Below are 23,927 nucleotides of genomic sequence, written 5' to 3'. Positions count from 1 at the left end.
GATGGCTCTTTGTCGATAATCAAGGTATTGAAGGAGGCCCAGTGGAGCAGACCAATTTTTGATCGCACCGCCTTAAATCTGGGCCCTACTCTCTTTCCTGGCGTATTTCCATTCGTTCCAATTGTAGAATATTATATTTCCATAAAATCAATTATCCGCCCCGTTGGGTTACTGCTCGGCGCATAGACCCTCCCATTCTCATCAGCGGGAGACAGCATGGGAGCCGGCGTGCTTTGCCAAGGAAGCAAAGTTTTCATACTTTAATGACTCTCGCTCCATTCATCATGTAGCAAGTTCGCGCAGAGTAGCTTCGGGCACTGGCTCTCAATCAATTCCTTCTTTTAACTCGAGATGCTTGAATACAAGGCTACCTAGGCAAGGCGGATGGTAGCCGCAGTCTGGATAGACAGAGCTCTGGCTAGATCCTTAGCATTAGATCGAAGACCCAGATGCCCCATCAGTCATGGAAAGCATCCTACCTCAAGTAAAGTATTGGGAGTCACATGATTCGCTGCTTTTGCAGTCTCCAAAACACCACAGCTCAACCAATTTCCTAGGTGAAAGATTCAAAATGGGTTTATCTCTTCTGTATTTCCTTACTGGTCACATATTAGCTAGTGGCATACCGGTTTTGGACATATGCTCCTAAGCATACGACTCGAGTGAGTGACACTGGCATCCGGGGAGGCTTGACTTCTTGTAGCTCGGGATTGCGGCCCCAAGGCACTTGAATGAAGCGTACAGTGGCCTTGGATTGAATCAAACCAGATATTCTGAGAGAGTAGAGCAGTTTCTTGTCTTGCATTCCAGTATCTACCTGTCTACCTATGTCTTGTCTGTCTTGCAGTGTCTCAAGTGAGTGAATGGGGGGGAAACCTCATGAATTTTCGCCTATTATCGCTAACCCTTTACCCTTTTCGGCAGTGGACAAATACGGCAGGGGCGCCCTCGTTAAAGGAAGGGGTCAACATCAGCTCCTTCCTTCCATTCACTTCAATTCCCATCCCTGAGATGGGCACTATGACCGTAAACAGCCTAGTGGCCAGACATCTAGATCTCCCCTCCACATCTCTTTCCCCTCAACTTCCTTCCTCCCTTTCTATCTTTCTTCCCTCCTACATCCTCTTCTCCCCCGCCTGTTTTTGATTTCCAGTCCCCAAATCTCACAACTTCACCTTCATTCTCTTTTCTTTTTTGAACCCAGATCTATTCCGCATCACAGCGTACAGCGTTCGGCGTTCTCTTGGAGAGCCTTCTCCCCATTCAAGGCAGGTACGCCACCTGATCTCTTTTACTTTCCTTCCTTCATCCAAACCACCATCAGAGAGGTCCAGAACCTGTACTGAGAGTTATGAGTCTTCTTTCACCACAGCACCACAGGTTCAGAGTGCCCATCCTCCTTTTCCTTCTGTTGTGTCCCTTGGGAAGAGCATGCACTTGTACAAACCAGGCTGTTTGTCCATGAAAGTGCTAGCCCTCCCCTCTCTTTCTTTTCTGTGTTATTTATGTCCTTCAATCCTTCCTTCCCTTTGTCTGTTCCTTCCGTCTACATCTGAGCATATTCAGCCCATCGGATCATGGAGCTGATAGACTTGATAGAGACCACAGCGTTTCCGGACCTTTCTACACCAGAAGAGTCTGGATTAATCACATACCACCACCTTCGTTTCACCAAACATTCTCTCTCAAGGAAACTTCGGGAAACCAACGGTGTATCCTGTGTCACTGGCCAAGATGTCATCATACGGAGATACCATGTATCATCCTTCCCCACCCTCCTCTAGTGGCGGCGGCCTCGACTCCGCTGGTGGTACACCTTACACCTCGGTCACAGCCTTCTCCCCTGAGGATGCTAGAACCCTGAAGTCTACTATTGTCAATTCTGGCGATGGTACATTGGAATCAAACCTGCAGGACCCTTTCGTCTCAACTAGCACGCAACCAAGAGGTAGGCTGTCTGCTACGGCATCCACTTTCCGACCTTCCTTTGAGGTGAGAGCTACCCCTGCATCTGCCCCAGCTATTGCAGATGGCTCGGCCCAAAATGACAAAATACCCGACCCCTCTGATTACTTGGAACACCTCCTTGCTGCTCAGGCTGCTCAATCTCCAGGTCGTGCAACACAGCAAGCCGATGCCACTCAGTTCGGTACCTTTACCACTGATACCCATTCAAGCCGCTATATTAAGGTTTCAGGCAGCAACATTGCTACTTTCCTCCCAACTGTCGAGGCTTCGAAGAAGGTATGGTTCCTTTGCTTGTTTACTTTTGCCAGCCCTACCATTTACTAAAATCCTCAACCCCCGTACTGACAGTGGCTATAGAAAGTTCGTGACCGTGGAATTGCCAAGAGAGGATCTGAGAGACGTGAAGAGATGGGCGACTCCTACTACCTTCGCCTGTCAAACATCAGAGATGCCATGGAACTTTACAATGGAATCAAGATGAACAACCCTGATTTAACTGTTGAATACATTTCTCCAGTCACCTTCGGGAAGGTTAGTTCCCTCACTCATCTATATGCAGTTCGATATCCAAATTAACACCCAACAGCTCTTCAGCCCCGGCGGCAGATATTCTGCGCACGAGGCCCAGGTTGTTTTAACTGTCAATTATCCTGCTGCCTCCAATCCCGACATGAAGCTGCTTGAGGATGGCCTTATTCAGATGCTTGAGGTAGAAGGCAGACTCTATGCCTGGCAGAAGCTCTCAGCTACTCCAGTGAGTTTTTTATCCTTACTACTTATCGTTTAAGCACGCTTCATCCTTTATCTTTCTTCCGGCTTCAGAGGCATCTCAAAATACGCCGTTCTTATCATCCCCTCAAAGCCAATAGAGAAGAGAAAATACTGACACCATATTTCCAGACTGGCACCTTTCGTATGGTTGCTGAATACGAGGATGCTACACATGCACCGAGATCCGTTAGTCGTAGCCGCAAAATCAACGAGGATCTCAAGTTACAAAACGTCACCGTATCAATTGATTTGCATCGGCCAGACTTTCCTGAGCAGTTTCAATCCCAACAAATCTCCCCTACTGTTACCCCTACTCGTCGCTCCGGGGAGCAGTCGGGCCTAAGTGATGCGCTTGGAAATATGTCGCTCCAAGGTTCTGCCCGCTCTGCCGACAGCGCAGGTACTCCTGCCGGCACAATACCAACAGTTTCTAGCATGCCCTACATGGCGGCCAGTTCCGGTTTCGCTATGCCGAACACCCTCCCATTCGTAATGGGTGGCAACCTATATGTGCCTTCCGTCGTTGGTACCTTCCAGCAGACATATTCGCCTGGTGTTCTTCCTCAAGTCAGTCCGGGTCTAGGGGAGCCACTGTACCACCCTTACACAACCCCTTCGTATCCACACGGCGGGTTCCATCAGCACGGTTTCGGCATTCCAAGCCCCGACTTCCAGCAGCCTAACTTTGGCAATGAATTCGGTTACTATAACCAGAGCTCACCTGGTCCAGCTCGTGATCACTACAATCGTCCAAATGGCCGTCGCTCTTATGCCCCCAAAGCAAACCATACCCGAGACCGTCATCAACACAATTCTGCAAACTCTCATCATAACCACGTCGATATCAACCGCATCAGACAGGGCATCGATGTCCGTACAACAGTAAGTATGCGAGCACTGTCTGCCAATATCGTGAAATCTAACGAACCTCAGGTCATGCTCCGCAATATTCCAAATAAGGTTGACCAGGCGATGCTGAAGGAGATCGTTGATGAGTCTAGCTTTGGCAGATATGACTTCATGTATCTCCGCATTGACTTCTCTAATAATTGCAAGTGAGTACACGCTATTTTCATTGTCGTCCAAGGTCCTGACTTTATCCCAGTGTGGGTTATGCATTCATCAACTTTACGGACGTAAGTTATCCACCCTGTCTGCTCTCTCATCACCTACTGACTCATACAGCCTCTTGATATCGTCGATGTAAGTTATAATCCCGAACCAGTGTTTGACCACTGCTAACATAGCTTGAAGTTTGTGGTAGCCAGATCAAACCAGAAATGGTATTTCACCTTGCAGCACCTCTTAAGAGATATGAATCTGATTGGTATCAGGCATAGGTTCAAGAGCGACAAGGTTGCGGAGGTTTCCTATGCTAGTGAGTCCTCCTTGTCCTTACAGTAGGAGGGTGCGCATCTGACAGATATTCAGCCATTCAGGGCAAGGACTGCCTCGTCCAGAAGTTTCGCAACTCCTCGGTGATGCTGGAGCCACCTCATTATAGACCAAAGGTAAAGCTCCTTATACTACCTAATTCCCTTCCTTGTCTGACTTCTTCCCAGCTGTACAAGACTATCCATGATCCATTTGGTCATGCGGGCGAGGAGGAGCGCTTTCCTGAGTCGGACAATGCCTCAAAGCTTAAGCGAAGCTGTGAGAATGCGGAGCACGTTGGTGAGTGTTCTCTAGCATGTTAGTCTTCAATTTGATACTCATATTGCCCAGGATTGTTCGCACCCAGCGCTGGCCAGCACTTGAGGGATGAACAGCGCCGTCGCCGTTCCCAGTACGATCGTGGCACCAGCCTTGCAGAGCGTGAGGAGTACGGCTATGACGATTCCACGTACAACCAATTTGGCTTTCCTCATTGTCAGTTATTCATGACCCCGTCCAAATGACTAATCAAACTGACAATAACTTAAGACTAGAATGCCATTTTTGTAGATCTGAGATCGAACATTGTGACAAGTTTTTCATTAGGTGTTGGGGCAGCAAATATTGGTTTCTGCCATAGCATACTTGTCGAATACGTCTTCTAACGTCTGGTCATCTGCATTTTGAAGACCAACTTGGAAGGTGGTCAAAATTTTCGACCGACAAGCCCACAATAAGCTTGCATTTTGATGCAGACTGGAAGATCTGGATGAGTCCTACTACTTCTTCACACGTAATTTTGCCTTTGCTACAGACAAAATTTCCATGAAGCGATGCACTCGTCTCAGCTAGAGATAATACTGTCGATCACAACACCCCTTGCTTAGAGAATTCAAATTTGTCGTTCTTCATTCTGAGTCTCTCTTGATACGTGACCGGCTTCTCTCATGACTGCCAGATTGCCCTTTTTCGATCACAATTAAACCTAGTACTGACTTCACGGATTGTTGACCGTGTGAAACGGCTTAGCAAAGGAACATTTCTTTATGACACTATAAACAGCCGAAACTACCTGAACTCCATGCTAAATCATCTGAACAAAGCGCTTCAAATCCCAGTGTAAACGACATTAGCTGCCATGCGGTAAAGCTGGAAGCGGCTTGCGCGCAATGCTAAATTCAATATTCCCCTTTTCTCTCTCCGGCGGTGGAGAGGGTAGACGTGGCGAACCTTCTGCGGACTTGTTCTGCTCTTGCTGTATGAAGACTGGATGCTCCAGACGAGATTGAGGATCATCAACCAAGTCACTATCTAGACCACTTGCTAGAGGGCTGTCCTGCTGTTTTATGTACCCCTTTCTCTTGCTTGGGGTTTCGACAGATGAAGAGGACAGGAACGTAAGTTCGGCGCCATCGCTGCGCTCATGCCAAGGCATAGAACTTGGCTTTGGATTATGAGATTGGCCTGGAAGTCCCAGGTGTTTAGGGCTTGTAGCCGGGAGGCTGCCTGTAGAACCCACCAGGTTGTCATCCGCGCCAGATGGGGGAGTCAAAGCATTGTCTGATGTTGAGTAAGGGGAAACAGGAGTCGGCGGCGAACGCTCTCTACTCCCGGGCCTCGAGATGGGGGATTCGGCAGATCGCCGTCTTCTGTCATCCGAATCAAGCCACTGCCCACGGTCTCTCATAGATCCCGAGCGGCGGACCGAAGGGCTTTCGAGAGGGCTCTCGATAGGACTGATGGGGAACCCCAGATTTCTCGCCCTCATCTGCATGCTTTGGAAATCCAGAGCTCCCGTCGCCGAGACGCGCGAGAATATAACAAGTCCAAGACAAAGTAAGAGCAGGACGGATTGGACGATCGACATGCGTTTCTGGAAAACGACCTCGTCTGCCAGGATGTTAAGCCGCGCAGTGATGGCTAGTATTTCTCGCCTTGATTCATCCCTCTGACTCTCGAGGGAGATCACCGTGGACTGCCAGATCTCATCATACTGCTGTCGGAAGCCACGTAATTCTGCGAGGACAGTGCTGTTCAGTGTATCCAAGAAAGTATTAGTCCTCTGTAGTTGTTTCTTTTCCACCTTTGTGAAAGCCTCCCTCAGAATCTTTGATTGCTCTTCGATATACTTTAATGACAGTGTTGAATTGGTTTCCAACAATTGTAGTCTCCTCGAGACGGCCTTAAAGAAGCTTTCTTGAATGGTAGGCAGGGATGAGGCTGCAGACGAGGTGCTGCTGGTTCTGTTCTTCTGCGACGATGTAATGTTCTGTGACTTGGTCGCCGAAGCTGCTGCAGACAATGAAATAGGTTCTTGGCTGCCCGATGTCGCCTTGGTGACGATTGGGGTTTCGATAGTGGGCGAGGGAGTTTCTGAATGAGTAGGATTCTCTGCCACAGGAGAATTGGGACTCTGCGGAGTTTCAGGTGCTGGGGGCGGGTTAGGAGGACTTGCTGCAGTTGCAACGGGAATGGTGGTTGCAGAACCTTCAGGATCTATAGTCGAGTTGCCCATTGTCTCTGGAGCACCTGCGACAGGAACAACTGGTGGGCTAATCGGGGCATCTGCGATCTGACAAATCTCAGCTGCACTTGAATTGAGCTGATTGAACATCTCGACGAGGTCAGGCTTGACCCAAGAGGTGGTCATCCACTGGGAAGACGCATTCTCAGAAGAACTGGTGTCCACAATCTGGCTGGACACGAGAGTCTCGGAAGCTTGTTCATGAATTGCCTCCTGTGCTTCTTTCCGCTCCGCATTAAGTTTCTCTTCCTCTTGAACGACATCTGCGACGGCATCAAGAACGAAATGCTCTTCAGTCCCATGCTCATCATTGTCATCTTCATCACCATTAGCCTCAGTCTCCTTCCAGCTCTCAAGCATTCGAGTTCCATGGACTCTGACTAGGGACAACGGGCAATAGTACTCATTCCCATAATGGCTCAGGAATTCTATTCTCAGATAACGTGCCCAGATTTGCGGATTTTCTATGAGGAAGGCCTGGATCTCCCTTGAATTACGAGCTTCATATGTTCCAAGATCCTTCCACTTCTCCATTTTAACGGGGTAACGGTCGCTGACGCTGACGCGGAAAGTCCGAATCATACTGGAAAAGAATTCATAGTTGGCGAGTACCAGGGTATCGATCCATATATCTTCCTGAGCGATGTTAGAACTGTGAGAAAAGTCCACTGGGAGATTGACGCACCGAGAGCTCAATAATAATGAATTTGTTGTCAGTTGCACACTCTGAAAGCATGTACGAATCCTTGTTTTCTATAAGCACAGCCTTGGGGTTCTTGGCCCCGGGGTGTGTTTTCAAGACAGTTGCTCCCGCATCAAACGAAGCATAAGAGAAGCGTTCCTTGCAGGTTTTCCCAGCATCTTTGCTCCGGTATATGTCCTTTCGTTTCGTCGCCCCATCTTGGCCCTGAGAGTCTGGCTGAATACCTGATTCATCGGTCTCTGACTTCTGTGCAAACTCTTCTCCCTTGCCTCCACTTCTGAAGGGTCCAAAATCGAGGTCTATTTCCCCTTCATCCCCTAGGGAATCCAAGTTATTCTGAAAGCTGTCCGAATCCCTCTTCTTCTCACCAGCTCCGGATGACCTTTTGTTCCCTATATTTGCATTCTGCTGACCTGCCTTCTCCAATGTTTGCTTCTTCCAATCTTCGAAGGATAAGAAGGAAGCTTCGTTCAGCTCACCGCCATAGATATCTGCTGATGGAAGCTCACTTGTCTCTGTCGCAGAGGGAATGGGGTTCGAAGTGCTCGATGCAGCTCCGCCCGGTAAGGGACTTTCCTGTTGCAATGTCTCGACTCCCTCAGCACTCTGCGCGGTATCGTGGCTGGATACACTAGAGCTTGAGGTTATCGTGCCCTCGACTGGTGGGCTAGCCAGGGTTGCATCCTCCGACCCCTCAAATCTTGTAGATGTGGCATTTGCATTACTCCATGCAGACCGTAAGCACTGCTGGGGGAGGGAATCGGTAATGTAGTTGATAGTTCTAAATTCGCAAGTCGCTGGAGCGTTTACAGTAGGTATAGGCTTTGGAGCGGTGGTTATCGTATTTGCATTTATTCTGTTGGGGGCGCTGCAGAACAGCAACAGGACTGCTGCTGCCACGGTATGGCGATGGCAGGCAAATACCATCCTGACATCGACATTCTGGTAGGAAAGGAGAAGGTGATGATGATGTTATAGCAGAATATCTGGTGATAGCGCAGGCCAAGGACCTGAAGTCACCAGCCACAATGAAGCTTTCAAGCCAACATGTCCACGCGCATGGAGGCGGCGATTAGGCGCGCCCTTGATAGGAGACTGAGTGGAGCTGCTTGCGGCTCGCTTATACTCGACACGCCAAGTAAGGGTGGATATGGAGCATTACATACCTACATCTACAGGTCTCCAGATTGTACTTGCTGTAGCACGACTCCTGAGATCTATTACCATGTGCTGCCTGTCCCAAGGTAGCAGAAGAAAGGAACTTTTATTGGCTCACCATGGCGTCTCGCCGTAAAATCCAATACGATGACTATAGAGTTGCAGTGCAGCAGGTAATGCCACTCTACCTTATGTACCGAGCCGTGGATGGCAGCTAATAGGAATTGCGTAGATTATTCTATCCTCCTCCGATACCGACTACCTCGACCACTTAATTCCTGCTCTCAAAGATGCTACCATTTCCCATCGAACGCCTGCGCTTATGCAGAGCTTGTCCCACTATGCTGACGAGCGGGAGGCGGACATTGAGCGAATTGGCCTGACGAGACACGAAGAGTTCCTTCAGTCAATCACTCAGCTCCAAGAAGTGCGAGAAGGAACTGTTGCTCTGACGGCGGAAATCTTGAAGCTCAATCAGTCGATCCAAGCAAGTACGGAAAAGCTGGCGGCACAGAAGGGAGCGCTGGTTGATACGAAAGCTGTTCGTCAGAACATCGCCGAGGCTTCGGAAGCCTTGAAGGATTCGTTGAAGATCTTGCACGCAGTCAATCAGGCTCACGAGCTGATTCGGAAAAAGAAGTACTATGGGGCGTTAAAAGCGCTAGACGATCTCCAAAACGAACATCTAATACCAATAATCCAGAACAAATACGCGACTCAGCACAAGCTGGCAGATATTATACAAAAGTCGATACCTGCATCGCAGAAAGCCATTTCCGAAGCTGTTATGACCGACTTAAATACCTGGCTTTATCGCATAAGAGAGACATCCCAATTTCTAGGCGAAGTTGCCTTCTACCACACGGAAATGAGACGGACTAGGCAAAAGGAGCGGATGGAATCGAATCCATATCTACGGCACTTCAAGCTCAACTCAGCCATTGAACTGGTGTTTGACGAAAGTGAGGAATTCGATGCTCTTGATAATGATGAGCTCCAGGTCGACTTCACGCCACTTTTTGAGTGCTTGCATATCCATGAAGCACTGGGTCAGAGTGATAAATTCCGATCAGATTACGCTGCAACTCGGAGGCAGCAGAAAGAACTGCTCCTTACGAGCTCTGTAGATCTGCTTGACGAGGATAGTGATTCAAGTCTGAGCAGTCTGCTTGAGGGGATTGCCGGCTTCGCCATCATAGAGAAGGCTACAATGAGGAAGGCCCCCAGCCTTCGCTCACCTGTTGATGTAAGTATACGTCTGATCGGATAACATTCCAAGCTGATGCCTTTTAGGTCGACGAGCTCTGGAACTCGATGTGCCATACTGCTATCAGCCTTATCTCCAAGGCTTTGGATGCGGTTGACAATGCAGAGGTTTTACTGAAAATTAAGGGAGTGATTGCTTTGTTTATACAGACTATGGATGTGAGCAGCCTCTAGACCGTTTGATCATAGACCTTTACTGACTGCAATGGAGGGTTGGGGCTACTCAGTGTCTGTTATGGATAACTTCTTGCTCGTACTTTTCGAGAAGTATGCCGAGTTATTGAAGAGAAGATTCAGCGATGACTTTCAAGAGGTACGTGTACGCTGTTCAGCGGAGAACGTTATTCTAACTCTTATTAGATCGTCTCGACCGATGATTACATGCCAATGCCCATTAGTAATCTCGACGAGTACGACAAAGTTGTCAACGTTAGTTGGTTCACACCGGACAAGCCAAGAGAAGATCTCACGTGTGTATAGGCTTCCAGATCATTCAAATATTTGCTAACTAGGATTACAGATTCCCGTGTGTGCTGCCATTCTCCCAGATGTATCCTCTTTGCTGCATCGATATCAGGAATTTCCTAAACCAATTCTACTTTTTCTCTGACGATCACTTTCAACACCCTAATGTAATCGATGAGACACTCAAAAAGGTAAGGGCCTAACGCTGGGGTTCTTTATCATTTGACATGACGCTGATGCCCATTTACTGCAGTCACTGGATGAACTTCTTTCAGAGAAAGTCTGCAAATCTCTGGTTGAAAGGTTGAGCTCCCAGTATCTCGGCCAGATCGTCCAAATCCTCATCAACTTCGAGCACTTTGAAACCGCCTGTACTGAGCTGGAGCAGCTCTTAGTGGCAGCTCGCTCATCCACCTCCGCTGGCGGACCCATCGTCTTGAATGCCACGGAAGAATTCAGGAGCAACAAGAAGACAGCTGAGAAACGCATTTTCGAATTGGTGAACTCGAAAATCGATGACTTGGTAGAGACGGCAGAGTACGATTGGTAGGTCACCATTCATGGAAGCTTGTGTCTTACTCTAACCTTCCAACAGGATGGCTCCAACACTGGAGACGGAACCAAGTAACTACATGCAAACTCTGACACGATACTTGTCAAATATCATGAACTCCACATTACTTGGACTGCCACGAGAAATCAAAGAATTGATTTACTTTGACGCACTCTCTCATGCGGCAAACATGATTTTGGCAAGTCTAGGCTTGATCCTCCACTCGGTATAGTAGATCTAACAACCAAATAGGCACTCCCGCTTTCACCCGAAGTGAAAAAGATCAACCCGAACGGTGTCGCAGCCCTCGCAAAAGACGTTGATTACCTTGCCGAATTCGTCGACAGTCTCGAGAATGCTGAGATCCTGAAAGAGAATTTAGATGAACTTCAACAAACAGTGCAGCTTATGCAGTCAGAGAATCCGGATGAGTTTTATGACACCACAATCAGGAACAAGAAGTTTGGAAGAGTCGATGCCTTGAACGGCCCAAAGATACTTGAAAAGTATATTTTGTGACCTTTTTGTAGTCGTTGTCGTTGCTAACTTGGGCAGGCTTACGTATTCTGTCATGAACCCTACGAGGACTGAACGACTTGCCAACTTTTCGTCCAGATTTGGAATGAGATAATGGACAGATAGCACGGGAGACTTTCACACGCATTTCAGAATATGGGAATGAAAGAACAATGCTATCTGGAGTCATTACATTCAACCGTTTCAAGTGAAGCGGCCACACAATCTGGGTACTGTTTTCCACATAACTCCATACCTACTCAAACCCTAATATCTCCTCAAGATGGCATCAGCTCCAGGAGATGATATTCTCCTCTTCCGGCCTGCTTAGCCGACTTCGTAATCCCTCTCGCCTTCCGCATCAGCATCACCCTCGCCTCCGTCATGACGTTGGTAACTGTGTCCTGCATCTTGTCCTACGGGATCCTGAGGACGCTGCGGGACGTGGTACATCTGCTGTTGCGAGTTAGAATGGGGCAATACGATGCGGAGAGAACCACAATTACCTGTTGCGCCTGCATTGGTGGATAGCCATACATGCCCTCCATCTCCCCATACATCTGTGGTTGCGGGGCGCCATATGGAGCAGGTTGGCCGGGCTGGACCTGTGTTGCATATAAGTTTGGTTGCTGGCGATAATCCTGTTCCGGAGCAAGACCATGACCGAGAGTATAATCTGGCGGTGGCATAGCTTGGTGGGCTGGGTGACCTGGTTGTTGTGGAACGTGTTGTTGAGGGATCTGGGCTGTACCGGCAGCAGCACCAGGAACTCCAGCTGCGGTGGCACCCTGGCCTGCAGCTCTCTTCGCATGGGATGCTTCTTCGCGGGGTACGATATCAATTAGGAAATCAAACATGTCCGATTTCGCCAATGCTGATGCAATATCTGATCTCTGCAGTGTTCGGCGCTTGTTTTCTTCGGCATGTATCCATGCTCGCATAGTAAGTTCAGTAATGAAGATATCACAGCCTTTTGCGAATAAGATTGGCGCCTCGGCCGAGATCATCTTGACTTCGGGATCGGCCTTCATGACTTTCTTGATCCGAGCCAGTGGAAGCTGATGCAGCTTGTAGTCGTGTGTGTCAGTCTCGAGATGATTGATTATCTGCTGCCAGTAGGTCGTGAGAATATCTCTATATGTACCGTGCAATCCTTGGTTCACCTAGAAGCCGGATTAGCTTCACCTGTATTCTCATAATGGGAAATCCGTACATTCGCCCACGCGCCGGTGTAAAACTCCGCTACCGGTGCATAGCCCTGAGCCGACAGCTATTCTCGTGTCAGTTGAAGGTAACCGGAGGTTCTCGAGGAATACATACTGCGGCACTGGCACCTGTTACGCAGATAGATTAGTGCCAGCCAATGAATAGAAAGAGAGGTGTTTGCCACGAGTTTGGATCTCGGACGTACCATAATGACCTCCATGGTTGGTATCATACACAGGCTGCTGGCGCTGAGGCTGTCCGTGGGACGAGTTTGGCGGGTTCTGATCCATCTTGTCGCGCGCCAAGGATATTCTCTCTTCCCGATTGTTCTCTCGCGGCACAACCGGTAGACGGCAAGGCTTGATGGGGGAGTCAACACGGTCGCGAACGTTCAATGCAGCTGGTTAATGCGCGTAGTCGTTGGTCTTCTTAGATCGTCTGAGAGGTGTTGTCGTACGGGCCCGGGAGCAACAACTCCAAGGAGCGGAAGCTGACAGATCGGGAGGGGTTGGGGGAGGGGATCTTTGATTGTCTCTCGTTCTCGCACAGCAAACAATGGTAGGAAGGCTGGTTTCCGTGGCGGCGCGCGAGGGTATTCTGTTTGCGCGACGGTCGTGATAGACCTCCCGGTAGTTGTTGTTGATATTGGAGATGTGCAGCCAATGAGTGATTGTACTTGTAGTGCAGGGCAGTTGGGGGGGGAGCTCGAGCTCAAGCTTAAGCTGCTGACAGGCTGCCAGGAGTCGGGGGGAAAGCGTTTGGGTTGGTTCTCAGGTCGGGAAGCGGAAGCGATGCGATGCGATGCGAAGGCGGAGGACCACAAGGCGGACGAATGAAGAGACGAGCGCAAAGTCGTCGGTCCAGAGTGAGGATGGATGGAGATGGAGGATGTTCGCCCGACCACTCAGATCGAGATACAGATGGCAGAGGCGCGCCCTATGGGGGGAAGGGTGCGGGTAATAGCCACGGACTGAGGCCACGCCGGCTGGAAGGACGTACCACGGTACGCAGCGATCAGGTGGGGGATGCTGCCGAGCCCGCCGTACTGTGTACCTGTGGTCCAGTGGAGAGCAGTGGTGGTTGTTGTATGGCCAGTTCACAACTGTTTTTATAGAAAGAGGAAAAAAGGAACAAAAAGAAGAGAGCAAAGGTGGGGCCACAGGTTTCTGTTTATTTATTATTACGAGGCGTTATGTGTGTGCATGTGGGATGAGTGTGTGTGTGCGTGCATGCCTTTGATGTATGTTGCCTCTATATATACCTTATATGTATACCTAGGTATATATATACACACCTACATCGAGCGTACCCAAGTATATATAACACATGTGGATGTGTTGTCAGGGCGCAGCCACGAAACAGTAACTGACTTCCTCGAGATCTACCAGGTAGGTCTGCCAAAGACGTATACAACAGCAATATAAGGCTGCCCGTCTGCACCTACGTGTACGATGAGCACACAAGACGGCCGGCCTGGAGGTCTATCTCAGTCTCTGCTTCTGCCTCTCGTTCCACCCCCCTTCTCTCGCCTCAACGGTGCCCAATCGCCTCATACACCAGGGGGCATCGTCACTTGAAGGTCTTTAACACCTACCATCTATCATTGTAAGGCTGAGCTCAATATCAGATCTGGACTGTGCCTACGGTGTGGACATCTACGGATTAAGCCCCGGAATACGAATACGGGACTTGATTCGTCATCACGTGTATTTATGCCTCAGGCACAATTGCCGATTTGGTACTAAGTCCCTTAGCGAGATCCTGAAATATATCCCCAGAGCTTTTTTTTCTTCTCTTTCTTCAAAATGTGAGACTCAAACATTCAAAGTTTGTCTTCGCCAACACAGGATGGCCGATGAAGATCTCTCAGATGAGCAGCTCAAGCAGCTTCTCAAGGATGCTGAGCAAAGATTGAAGGAAGCCAAAGGAAGCAAGGAACTCCAGACTCAGAATGCTTCTGTGCCAAAGAGGTATGTGCATCATGGAGCTTAAAGCAGTCTCCCACTTGTACATAAGATCTAGCTAACATCAGCATCAGCATTCCCAAGGTTGCGAACAAGCAGTTAATCACGCCGTACATAAGCACAACAGACAATGGCGCCCACGTGGATCCATCCCACCTGGTAAACCCCCGCGAGAAGAAGCTTTCCAACGGCATACGACGAGTTCAAGATCCTCTCGAGATCAAGGCCCAAGCTGCTCAGGTAAGCTCCTATCTACTACAGTCTGAAATAATCTTCTATGAGGAAAATTTATCCCAAAACAACATGACGCAGAATTTGGCCCCGTCTTGGGTGCCACCCTGCAATAATGATTTTTTATATTTTCATAGTTACGCTGAGAAGATACAAACGCTTCCATTTTTGTCCGGCTCATTTTGAACTGCTGCTAATTTGGAATTCAGGCCAAGAAAGCCTCTGCGGGTTCGGACTGGTTCAACTTGCCTGCCACGAAAATGACGCCCGAGTTTAAGCGTGACCTCCAGTTGCTCCGAATGAGATCCGTTCTTGATCCCAAGGTATGTACCGATTGGCACATTTTTCCATTTCTCGGAACCCATCTTGCAAGTCAAGGATATGGGCTGCGAGAATCTTCCATGCTATGTAATCTTATCGCTAACTCTACGTACAGCGCCACTACAAAAAAGAATCATCGAAACAACTAGTGCCTGAATTTTCACAAGTGGGTACTATCATCGAGGGACCAACGGAATTCTTCAGCGCCAGACTATCAAACAAGGAGAGGAAACGAACGTTCGTCGAGGAAGTACTTGCTGGTGAAAATGCTTCTGGTCGATTCCGCAATAAGTACGGGGAGATTCAGGCCTCCAAGTCTAGCGGCAAGAAAGAATATTACAAGAAATTGAAGGCAAAGAGACGTGGTGGGGTTTCAAAGGGTTGAGGAACCCTTTGCTTCAATCTCCACGATCTTGACAATCAATTCCTGGACAGGTATCAGCAAGTCTTTTGGGAAGGGGTTCAGTCCGAGGCAACTTGCCTTGATCCCTTCAGCAGCATTACGACTGGTTTCCAAGACCTCCTCGTGATTGGCTTTGCCTTCGTCCAATGCTCCATGCAACACATTCACACCAACCCCAGCCAACTTCAGGTCGTCTCCTCGCGGCCCTGGGTCTAGGACGGCGGAGTTTGTAACCAGACTCAGAGCGAGTACACGAACTCCGCAATGTCTCGCAACAATGATTTCTGGTACTGTGGACATCCCAACCAGATCTGCACCGAGCTTCGAGAGCATTCTGCACTCCGCTCTGGTTTCGTAACTTAAGGGAATTAGCAAAATTATGCTTCTTTTATGGTCTTAGGAGTCGGGACATACTTGGGTCCTCCCACAAAAGCATATACCCCTTCGTGCATCGCCATCTTCCTTGGCATTTCCTTTGACAGCTCTCCCCAGGCCAGATGGGCAACTCTGCGGAGTTCGAGATCATAGGCGTCGGAGAGGGCTATGAATCGAGGGCCGAATTGGTCTAGATTAGGACCCCGAAGAGGATTAACACCGGCAAGGCCTGGAAAATTGATATGCTTCAACCCTCAGTTAGTGTTCAGGCGGAACCGCATTATTGGATTGGTGCTTTACATCGTTTATCACAACAATGTCTCCAACATTATATGCAGGTTCCAGCCCACCAGCCGCATTGGTAACTGTTCAAATCAGTTGAATATCTTGGCTGCCGTGCTGGTGAACTTACTGATACACGTCCTCATTCCCAGCAGACTTAATACCCGTATAGGGAAGGTCGAGCTTTGCAAGGTATTACCTTCATAATAGCTGCACTTTAGATCAGTAGAGTCGAGATTATGTTTGGCCCTCTATTACTGACTGAGCTCGACCATTCATCAAGACTACTGGTGTGTTTGAGGAGCCAATAAATCCGAAGACTAAAATCCCAGCATGCCCATGGACTGCACCACATTAATTATTAGAATACCTTGAGTAAAAATAAAAAAGATCACTTGCAATATCCTCTTCCGTGACTATTAAAAATTTCCAGACTGACCTGTGCTGATTGGAAACCCTTTGATCTTGCTGTAGGGGACCTCATATCTTGGTCCCTTCACGGCCTGTTGCAGCGCTGACAGGCCAGACCCGCAGATAATCCCGATTTCCGGTACAAAGCCTGGAGGTAAAATGGATTTTAAGCCATCTGCGGATTCAGTAATGCTCTCGAATGTAATTGGAGTGTCAGAATTCTCCATTATTCAAGTTCTGTGTGCTCTGGCCGGATTATAGAAGTGTGAGGTGCGAGGGAATCCGTAGTGAAGCCTGGTTTCGTAGCCGAGTTATGAGAATTCTTCCGATTTACATAAGGCAGGCGCATTCAGACAATATCTAGCATCACCACCACCACACATCAGACATGGCCATGTCGGCTTCAATGCGATTGCCGTGGCGCATAATCGGTCGTCAAACGACAGTAGGTCGAATGACCATCTTGGGAGAGAGTCCTAGGCGCAGACTTACCATTCACAGATAAATCCAATCATAAGCTCAACCTCCCTCCTCAGAGCTGCTCAACCCTCCGGAGACCATGTGAACCCTACCTTTTCACGGAGATACGAATCTAGTTCAGCGTATGGAGACACTTGGCTTCTGCGAAGGTTCGTAGACTGACATGGATACAGTAGGCCACCTTCGACTTCCGCAGCGACCGCGGCAAAGACTGCTCCAACGTATGTGCCTATTACTATTTCCCCTTCAAGCCTCTCTGACTTGTGTACAGCCAAGACTACCCTCCTCCACCGAGCCATCCAGACCCAGAGAACAAGGTTGATGTACGACTACCTCGATCCGTTCAAGCCGTATACCTAAAACCCTTACGACGAATCCCGCGATACGGAATCCCATCATGCGATCTCCAACTGCGATCATACAGTGTACGAAACCTTGAATTCTTCGCAGACTTTGCAATGCGCGCTGCATACTACTTAAACCTTCCCGCATCTGGACCGGTCCCCTTGCCGCGGATTGTAGAGAGATGGACGGTTCCGAAGGGTAGTTTCATTCACAAGAAGTCGCAGGAGAACTTTGAGAGAAAGACTTTGAGAAGACTTATTCAGATTAAGGATGGGCATCCGGAGACGGTTGAGATATGGCTGGCATTCTTGAAGAAGCATGCATACTATGGGATCGGTATGAAGGCAAATGTTTGGAATTATGAGAAGCTTGGTAAGACCGAAGGTCCTGGATTAAGTGCAAGGCTAATACAATATCAGGTGTTGGAAAGACCATGGATGCCACTGCGGCGGAGCTCAAGGATGATTTGGAGTCCAAGATGGCTCTTCTGGGACTGAGGAAGCAGGATTCCACGGCCGAGAAAATCACAGAGTTGATCAGCAGAGAGGATTTCAAAGCTTCGAGGGACGGGCCAATGACCAAGACGCATCCTACTCCCCTGAAAGACCCTACCTTCAACTGAAGGGGTTGTATATTACGGTTGCTGGGGGGTGAAAGCCTAGAAGATACTTCGCATGGCAGAGCGGGCTGGAGAGGAGTTCAGGTTGCATTGTAGGACATATACGTGTATCATTAAGATCTTCATTGTAAAAGAGCATTGGACCCAAGCCTCTATAGTACAAAATAACATTCAAATTGATACGGTTACCGTAAGGAAGAATCGAACAAATTCCACGCTGCCATCCCAGACAAGACCGATGCACTTGCAGAATGAACAACAATGATGGAATAATAAGATCAACCCTCAACACTGCAAAGCTACCATGTAATTGACCTCTTACAACCCCCAAACTGTCAGTCTGAGCAAAAGCGGAATATTATAGCACTAGTCCGAATTTGGAAAGGCTATATAAAATGTAAGGAGGTGCCTGTAGTTCTCATCTCGACTTCGAGTTCGAGTAACCCCACCATAACCGCAATGCTTCTGGCCTGTAGGAGTATACGGAGGAGACCTATTACTCTAGGTTCATCTGCTTTCGTCCGCACAGCAGATCGCCCGGCTGGACGACGGTTCAATGGAACAGCCGCACCAAATCAGACTTCAGATCATGTGATCTTCTCTGGCATTCAACCCACGGGGATCCCTCATCTTGGAAACTATCTTGGTGCCCTACAACAATGGGTGAAGCTTCAAGAAACGTCTCCAGCTACGACGAAATTAATTTATTCAATTGTGGATTTACATGCTATCACCGTCCCTCAAGACCCTCAGCAGTTGAAGCGATGGAAGAGAGAAGCCTTTGCAACACTTTTAGCCATTGGGTTGAACCCTGATCGTTCAATTCTATTCTTTCAGTCCTCCGTGAGTTGGGAGCTCTCTATGAATGACAGGATCTGATAATCCGACAGGTTCCCGCTCACTCAGAGCTCATGTGGATTCTCAGCACCACGGCTTCTATGGGCTACCTATCCCGCATGACACAATGGAAGGTCAGTGGAAAGACTTTGCCCTCTCTACGGCACCGAGTCTTACATTTCGCCAGAGCAAGCTTTCGTTACCTGAGGATACATCGCCTCTAGACGGTGGCAGCAAATCAAAGCTGAAACTCGGCCTGTTCTCGTACCCAGTTCTTCAAGCTGCAGATATCCTGGTCCACAGGTACGTTCTAACCCCAAATTCATGTTCCTGAGTACTCCTACTGATGCTTTCTAGAGCAACTCATGTACCAGTAGGAGAAGACCAGAGTCAACATCTGGAGTTCTCTCGTGAGTGCGTTACGAATTTCAACCACGCTTATGGTCCTCATCTGGTGGCTCCGAAAACAATTTTGTGTAGGCCTCACAACAATATTGCAAGGAGTCTAACTAACATTTTTCACAGCACCGGCCAAGCGTGTGATGTCTCTCCAAGATCCTCATCTTAAGATGTCCAAATCACATTCCGATCCCCGGTCCAGAATCCTAATCACAGATAGCCCGGAACAAATCCACAGCAAGATCATGTCTGCATTGACGGACTCCACCAACTCAGTCTCATATGATCCAGAGAATCGACCAGCGGTCTCCAATTTGCTGCAGTTGCTATCCCATTTTGACCCTCAGGGAAGAAGTCCCGAAGAGCTGGGCGTAGTGTATGCAAATCTCAATCTACGCAATTTTAAGACGACGTTAGCAGAAACGATATCGAGTCAGCTTTCACCTATTCGAAAACGATATGAAGAGGTCATGGCCGAAGATGATGGAGCTTATATTGACCACGTGCAGAGGAAGGGGGCCGCAAAGGCTCGTGAGAGTGCAGAAGCAACGATGGCCATCGTCAGAGAAGCAGTTGGCTTGTACTAACTATCTTGTACATTATGTAAGAATATATTCCCCATTCTAGACTGACGAACGTCCTTAGCCAATCCAATCTGGCACGGTGCCTCAAGGACGCTCCATTTTGCCTCCTCCTATAAGTACTGCCATAGCAATAATCAGAAGACCCTATCTCGAGGATGTTCTCAAGAAGAGAATGCCCCATCAGACACCGCATCTACTGAAACACAGCCTGGACATTTGTGAATGAGGATTACTCTCAGGTCAAATTCTACGAATTCTTCAAAGACAAGAGGCTCTGAAGTCATCAAACTTTTTTTTGCATTCGATATCGTTTATATCCGCAGCCTTTACTGCCGGCTAATAGCTACTACTCGCGGATATGGGCTGGCCTTGAGAACAAGATGCGGATTGTAGGTGAAATGGAGTTGAATGTAATGGCAGAAAGCAGAGGGAATGTCGAGATCTTCAGTGCTTCCTGGAATTGCCTTATTGACTGATCTTAATGACGTAATCTAGCTCCCCTGTATTGCCTGTTGAGAGCCTCTGTTTATTGAGTGAAGACTGGGAATGATGTGTTATATTCAGACGAATGAAATATTTGAAATCTGGAGGCTTCTACAATCAACCCCCCCCCCCCCCAAAAAAAAAGTTTCTCCTCCCCCTTTTTCTCTTTTCTTAGTTACTAACTTCTCCAAAGAATTAAAGATTCCAGAACCTGCTTGTGGATTGTAGGTAGTTGCTTCATTCAGGGGAGAACGGGTAGAGGCCAGAATATATACTCTTGGCTTATACGAGTCTTTGGCACAGGGCATCGGAGTACTCAGGCCAATACCAGAAGTTGTACTATTATAACAAGTATAGAGACTAAAGACCCCTTACAACCCTATGGAGTTCGCCCTGGAGATCTGAGCGGGAATTCCGAGGGGTATCAGACAAGGCTGACCGATGAGGCGATAGAAGAGAGCCGAGAGGCCGTCTAGGAACGTCATACTTGGATTGGTACCTGAAAGTGAAGGTCCTTTTGTTTTCTGGAGAAATCAATGTCAACAATTTCCAAGCAACTGATCCTCCACAACTACTTTGATGATAACCAGGACGCCACAAAGGGCAACCTCCAAGCCCGAGTGACGAGTCGGCGGAATGGCATGTCAATTACAAAGCATGCAAGCCCCAGAAAACGAGGCCAATCTACTCCATATCATTCCCGCTTACTAATCGTACGATAACTAACCATCGACCTCAACGTCTCAAGCAAGTTTTCTGAAATCCGCGCTTCCAAAATCCTCGCACAAGAGAGTAGAATCTTTGTGACGAGAAGCATCAATCATCATGGCAACTAGTTCTATCATGCGCAGCTGCTGTCCGCAGCTAGTCTCCTCGAGTTCCTCATCCGCCGCCCGAGCATTCCTCCAACTCGCACCCCGAAGATGCTTCCACAACGCGCCACCTCAACCGCTCCTCGATTTCCTCCTCCCCAGTCTTCCCTCCCCAGCTCTCCAGCATGCCCGGCTCAACAAGCCGCTATCTTCAAGGACACAAAATGCCCCACGCAGGGCTTTCACGACGTCGCCTGTGCGCCGACATACCAGCGCTGTTTTCAACCCGCGGAAAGATGACGATGGGAATGATATGACTGTCGAGATCACACCTCGAGCTTCGAATGTACGTCTCCTCCCCGGGGGATTCCCAATAGTATGATTTAGTACTTACAAGTGGCGAAAAAAACAGCGTCTGAAAGAAATCATGGCCAAGGATGAGAATCCCGACCTTGCGCTCCGGATTCAGGTGGAGAGTGGCGGCTGCCACGGCTTCCAATACCTGATGTCGCTCACGACTCTGCCGCCCCTCGACAAGTTAAAATCTGGGGATGCGAGTGCGGCTGGGAAATTGGAGGAGGATGATACGGTCTTTGCGGCGGATGATGGGTCAGGGGCTAAGGTCGTGATGGATGGGCCGAGCTTGGAGCTGCTGAAGGGCAGTAAGGTTGACTTTACGATGGAGTTGATTGGGAGCCAGTTTAAGATTGTGGATAATCCACTTGCGACGAGTAGCTGTGGATGTGGAACGAGCTTCGATATCAAAGCTTAATAGTGTATAAACAAGATATGAAACCCATTTGCACAAGGGTCCGAAAGTTTAACATACTATGCCTGGGTATCTAATTGTCTAACGTACCCTGTTTGCCGCTGTTTTGATCTAGTCAATAAGAGCTCAAGGATCTAGGGGCTTTGGCCAGTGCCTAGAGGTACTATCTATAGCGTACACTCTCATTGTCGCTGTCACTATCTCTATTACTGCCTCTGTCGCTATTATTCTCGTTGTCGTTGATTAACCTCGTTAGTACTCTACAGTCGATATACAAGTTGGCTTTCTCACCAAAGACTTTCGTCTAATAAGAATATAGGATAACGGCCAAGGTCTTAATAACATTGGCCTTGTGCCGGTTGAACGATGGTTACCTTACCTAGGAGCAGCGCCAGTATATGGTTACAAGTCCACCACAATGCTAGACAAAAAGCAAAGTGGATTGCCAATACATCCTCGCCAAGCGCTTTGTAGATTTTCGTGCGGCGAGGAACCATATATCTTCTGAAACACAGCTCTATCTATAGTGCTGGTGCTAGCAACGCTGCATCTTCGAATAGTATTCCCATCTTCGCTGCCATGGTCCGGATGCAAAGCTGCGACGCATCGGGAGTGACTCCAAACTCCTGAAATGCCGTCTCGTTTTCAGGGCATAATTTAGCGTAAACGAAATTGGTCTGTGTTAAAGACAGCGGCAAACACTATTAGATATCAGGGCATATTATGTTCAAGTTTTGGCCCTGCACGAGGCAATATAGTCAAATTCAAGAAGGGATATCATGGGAATAGTAAGGCTCTTTGTGGTTTCATTCATTCTTTTGATGCTTTACGCCATGCTTGCCAGCTAGAAGCAAAAAAATCAATGCCCATGCCCATACCCATTTACATAACGAAATCTCTAGTTCATCTGTCTGATCAAAGCGTTGATCTTGTCCTCACGGTTACCAACTGTTCAAGTATTAGCAAGACGTTATTTACGTTAGGGGAGGGGAAACAAACCATCTCCTCCTTCAACGAAGTGCTTGAACTTTCTTGTGCGGAAACCACCAGTGGGGTTGCTGAGCTTGAATGGCCAGAGGAAGTTGGCGGCTTGCTTGAAGTTGGGGCCGACAGTGTAGATCTCGTGGATCAAGTCTTCCATGCAGACAATGCCGTACTTGCCGAGGCTTCCCTCAATGAGAGCGTTGTCGGTAAGGGCAATGCGTTGCTTGTTGATCTTACCGTATCCGCGCTTGTAGATGAGCTCACGGACGGTCTTCAGGTTGGGGTATCCGTAGGCGATCCATGGCTCAACGACCTTCAGCATCTCAAGGGTAGCCTTGGTCATGCGAACGAAGACACCGTTGTTGATCTGGAGAAGACGGAGGAGTTGGAGAATCTTGCGAGGCTTTGGTGCAATCTTGTTGATACTGTGTTGACGTTAGAGCGATATTGGGAATACGAGGCTGTTGTTGATAGCTTACCCCTTGATACGGACAACAAAGACCAACTTCTCCTCAGCTGGGATGTAGAAGGAACCATCCTGCTTGGCCAATCGGGCAAGACGGATCTTCTCGCGCTCAGCGTCACGGTACTCCTTCACATACTTCTCAGCACGCTTGAAGATGACAGCGCGCTTCTCCTTTTGAGCCTATCAAGGAAAGCAGTTAGCTATAAGCCCCGAGTCAAAATTCAAGAATACAGATGACATTGTCGATATCAATTCAGACCCGAAAGATAGTTAATTTGGACAACATCGATACCGAAGCATCTAGTCGCAAAATGGTGTTGTGCATCATAATATTCCTCCAATGTCACACTGCATTGAAATGAAATTCCGACTAACCTTGCGCTTCTTCTCGAGCTCGGCAGCTCTCTCCTCTCTGGCCTTCTCCTGGCTCTTGCGCTTCTTCAGGAGAGTCTCAGGGACGAGGATCTGGTCGGCGGTTGGGACGCTCCTGTGTCAAGTCAGTCTTATGTCCCGCATACAAAGTATGGAGAAGAGCGCCGAGTGGGAATTGCAGCTATAGCGCGGCATTCTCGCAGGTGGCTAACTCGATGGTAGATATATTTGATCAGTGAGATAGTCAGACATGATAGAGCAGCTCCCAATTCCTGTCAAGGCAGGT

General features: G+C 48.5%; 11 protein-coding genes across 11 annotated transcripts; 7 read left to right on the top strand and 4 right to left on the bottom strand.

Moving 5' to 3' along the window:
- Positions 1–1,734: 1,734 nt before the first annotated feature.
- Positions 1,735–4,992, top strand: M430DRAFT_66699 (hypothetical protein; the record flags this gene model as incomplete). Its single annotated transcript, XM_024869238.1, has 12 exons — positions 1,735–2,271; positions 2,326–2,499; positions 2,555–2,722; positions 2,869–3,621; positions 3,673–3,794; positions 3,845–3,875; positions 3,925–3,942; positions 3,994–4,022; positions 4,074–4,117; positions 4,171–4,413; positions 4,465–4,582; positions 4,869–4,992. 12 exons carry the CDS (start codon positions 1,735–1,737, stop codon positions 4,963–4,965), a joined length of 2,334 nt encoding a protein of 777 aa, XP_024721052.1. The 3' UTR covers positions 4,966–4,992.
- A 250-nt stretch (positions 4,993–5,242) lies between these two features.
- M430DRAFT_50694 (hypothetical protein) lies at positions 5,243–8,267 on the bottom strand (the record flags this gene model as incomplete). The annotated part of the gene is made up of 2 exons (XM_024868165.1): positions 5,243–7,273; positions 7,323–8,267. The coding sequence occupies 2 exons, from the start codon at positions 8,265–8,267 to the stop codon at positions 5,243–5,245; spliced, it is 2,976 nt and encodes a 991-aa protein (XP_024721051.1).
- Positions 8,268–8,522: 255 nt separating this feature from the next.
- On the top strand, positions 8,523–11,654 carry M430DRAFT_66697 (hypothetical protein). Its single transcript, XM_024869237.1, has 10 exons — positions 8,523–8,671; positions 8,731–9,744; positions 9,792–9,923; positions 9,976–10,077; positions 10,125–10,234; positions 10,285–10,420; positions 10,483–10,775; positions 10,825–10,981; positions 11,035–11,288; positions 11,338–11,654. Exons 1-10 carry the CDS (start codon positions 8,618–8,620, stop codon positions 11,411–11,413), a joined length of 2,328 nt encoding a protein of 775 aa, XP_024721050.1. The 5' UTR covers positions 8,523–8,617; the 3' UTR covers positions 11,414–11,654.
- A 60-nt stretch (positions 11,655–11,714) lies between these two features.
- Positions 11,715–12,794, bottom strand: M430DRAFT_102498 (hypothetical protein; the record flags this gene model as incomplete). The annotated part of the gene is made up of 4 exons (XM_024860803.1): positions 11,715–12,461; positions 12,512–12,568; positions 12,619–12,632; positions 12,710–12,794. The coding sequence occupies 4 exons, from the start codon at positions 12,792–12,794 to the stop codon at positions 11,715–11,717; spliced, it is 903 nt and encodes a 300-aa protein (XP_024721049.1).
- A 1,558-nt stretch (positions 12,795–14,352) lies between these two features.
- On the top strand, positions 14,353–15,405 carry M430DRAFT_102419 (hypothetical protein; the record flags this gene model as incomplete). The annotated part of the gene is made up of 4 exons (XM_024860795.1): positions 14,353–14,474; positions 14,543–14,708; positions 14,909–15,022; positions 15,136–15,405. The coding sequence occupies 4 exons, from the start codon at positions 14,353–14,355 to the stop codon at positions 15,403–15,405; spliced, it is 672 nt and encodes a 223-aa protein (XP_024721048.1).
- M430DRAFT_140159 (hypothetical protein) lies at positions 15,308–16,736 on the bottom strand. The gene is made up of 6 exons (XM_024862650.1): positions 16,520–16,736; positions 16,343–16,424; positions 16,211–16,290; positions 16,099–16,163; positions 15,838–16,043; positions 15,308–15,781 (listed from the first exon to the last, which is right to left on the bottom strand). Exons 1-6 carry the CDS (start codon positions 16,716–16,718, stop codon positions 15,394–15,396), a joined length of 1,020 nt encoding a protein of 339 aa, XP_024721047.1. The 5' UTR covers positions 16,719–16,736; the 3' UTR covers positions 15,308–15,393.
- Positions 16,737–17,261: 525 nt separating this feature from the next.
- Positions 17,262–17,938, top strand: M430DRAFT_102599 (hypothetical protein; the record flags this gene model as incomplete). Its single annotated transcript, XM_024860808.1, has 2 exons — positions 17,262–17,688; positions 17,736–17,938. Coding segments are annotated over 2 exons (630 nt in total), but the record flags the coding sequence as incomplete, so codon positions are not given.
- Positions 17,939–18,394: 456 nt separating this feature from the next.
- On the top strand, positions 18,395–20,216 carry M430DRAFT_140152 (hypothetical protein; the record flags this gene model as incomplete). Its single annotated transcript, XM_024862649.1, has 5 exons — positions 18,395–18,778; positions 18,826–18,906; positions 18,960–19,075; positions 19,130–19,248; positions 19,298–20,216. The coding sequence occupies 5 exons, from the start codon at positions 18,395–18,397 to the stop codon at positions 19,756–19,758; spliced, it is 1,161 nt and encodes a 386-aa protein (XP_024721044.1). The 3' UTR covers positions 19,759–20,216.
- On the top strand, positions 19,869–20,184 carry M430DRAFT_242751 (hypothetical protein). The gene has a single exon (XM_024865041.1). It carries the CDS (start codon positions 19,978–19,980, stop codon positions 20,146–20,148), a length of 171 nt encoding a protein of 56 aa, XP_024721045.1. The 5' UTR covers positions 19,869–19,977; the 3' UTR covers positions 20,149–20,184.
- An 865-nt stretch (positions 20,217–21,081) lies between the features above and the next one.
- M430DRAFT_101936 (hypothetical protein) lies at positions 21,082–21,822 on the top strand (the record flags this gene model as incomplete). Its single annotated transcript, XM_024860754.1, has 2 exons — positions 21,082–21,396; positions 21,463–21,822. The coding sequence occupies 2 exons, from the start codon at positions 21,082–21,084 to the stop codon at positions 21,820–21,822; spliced, it is 675 nt and encodes a 224-aa protein (XP_024721043.1).
- An 895-nt stretch (positions 21,823–22,717) lies between these two features.
- M430DRAFT_102304 (hypothetical protein) lies at positions 22,718–23,755 on the bottom strand (the record flags this gene model as incomplete). Its single annotated transcript, XM_024860782.1, has 4 exons — positions 22,718–22,767; positions 22,819–23,228; positions 23,283–23,449; positions 23,645–23,755. Coding segments are annotated over 4 exons (738 nt in total), but the record flags the coding sequence as incomplete, so codon positions are not given.
- Between the last annotated feature and the right edge of the window lie 172 nt (positions 23,756–23,927).

Source organism: Amorphotheca resinae, assembly GCF_003019875.1.
Source record: "Amorphotheca resinae ATCC 22711 unplaced genomic scaffold M430scaffold_6, whole genome shotgun sequence".
In the NCBI taxonomy this organism is placed as follows: Eukaryota; Fungi; Ascomycota; class Leotiomycetes; order Helotiales; family Amorphothecaceae; genus Amorphotheca; species Amorphotheca resinae.
This window is presented reverse-complemented; position numbering and strand designations above follow the sequence as displayed.

Coding starts and splice junctions, on each gene's coding strand:
- M430DRAFT_66697 (XM_024869237.1), top strand. CDS start 8,618: ATGGCGTCTCGCCGTAAAATCCAATACGATGACTATAGAGTTGCAGTG. Junction 10,078..10,124: donor TCAGCGATGACTTTCAAGAG/GTACGTGTACGC, acceptor AACTCTTATTAG/ATCGTCTCGACCGATGATTA. Junction 10,776..10,824: donor GAGACGGCAGAGTACGATTG/GTAGGTCACCAT, acceptor ACCTTCCAACAG/GATGGCTCCAACACTGGAGA.
- M430DRAFT_140159 (XM_024862650.1), bottom strand. CDS start 16,718: ATGGAGAATTCTGACACTCCAATTACATTCGAGAGCATTACTGAATCC. Junction 16,044..16,098: donor ACATTGTTGTGATAAACGAT/GTAAAGCACCAA, acceptor TGAGGGTTGAAG/CATATCAATTTTCCAGGCCT. Junction 15,782..15,837: donor GCTTTTGTGGGAGGACCCAA/GTATGTCCCGAC, acceptor AATTCCCTTAAG/TTACGAAACCAGAGCGGAGT.
- M430DRAFT_242751 (XM_024865041.1), top strand. CDS start 19,978: ATGAGGATTACTCTCAGGTCAAATTCTACGAATTCTTCAAAGACAAGA.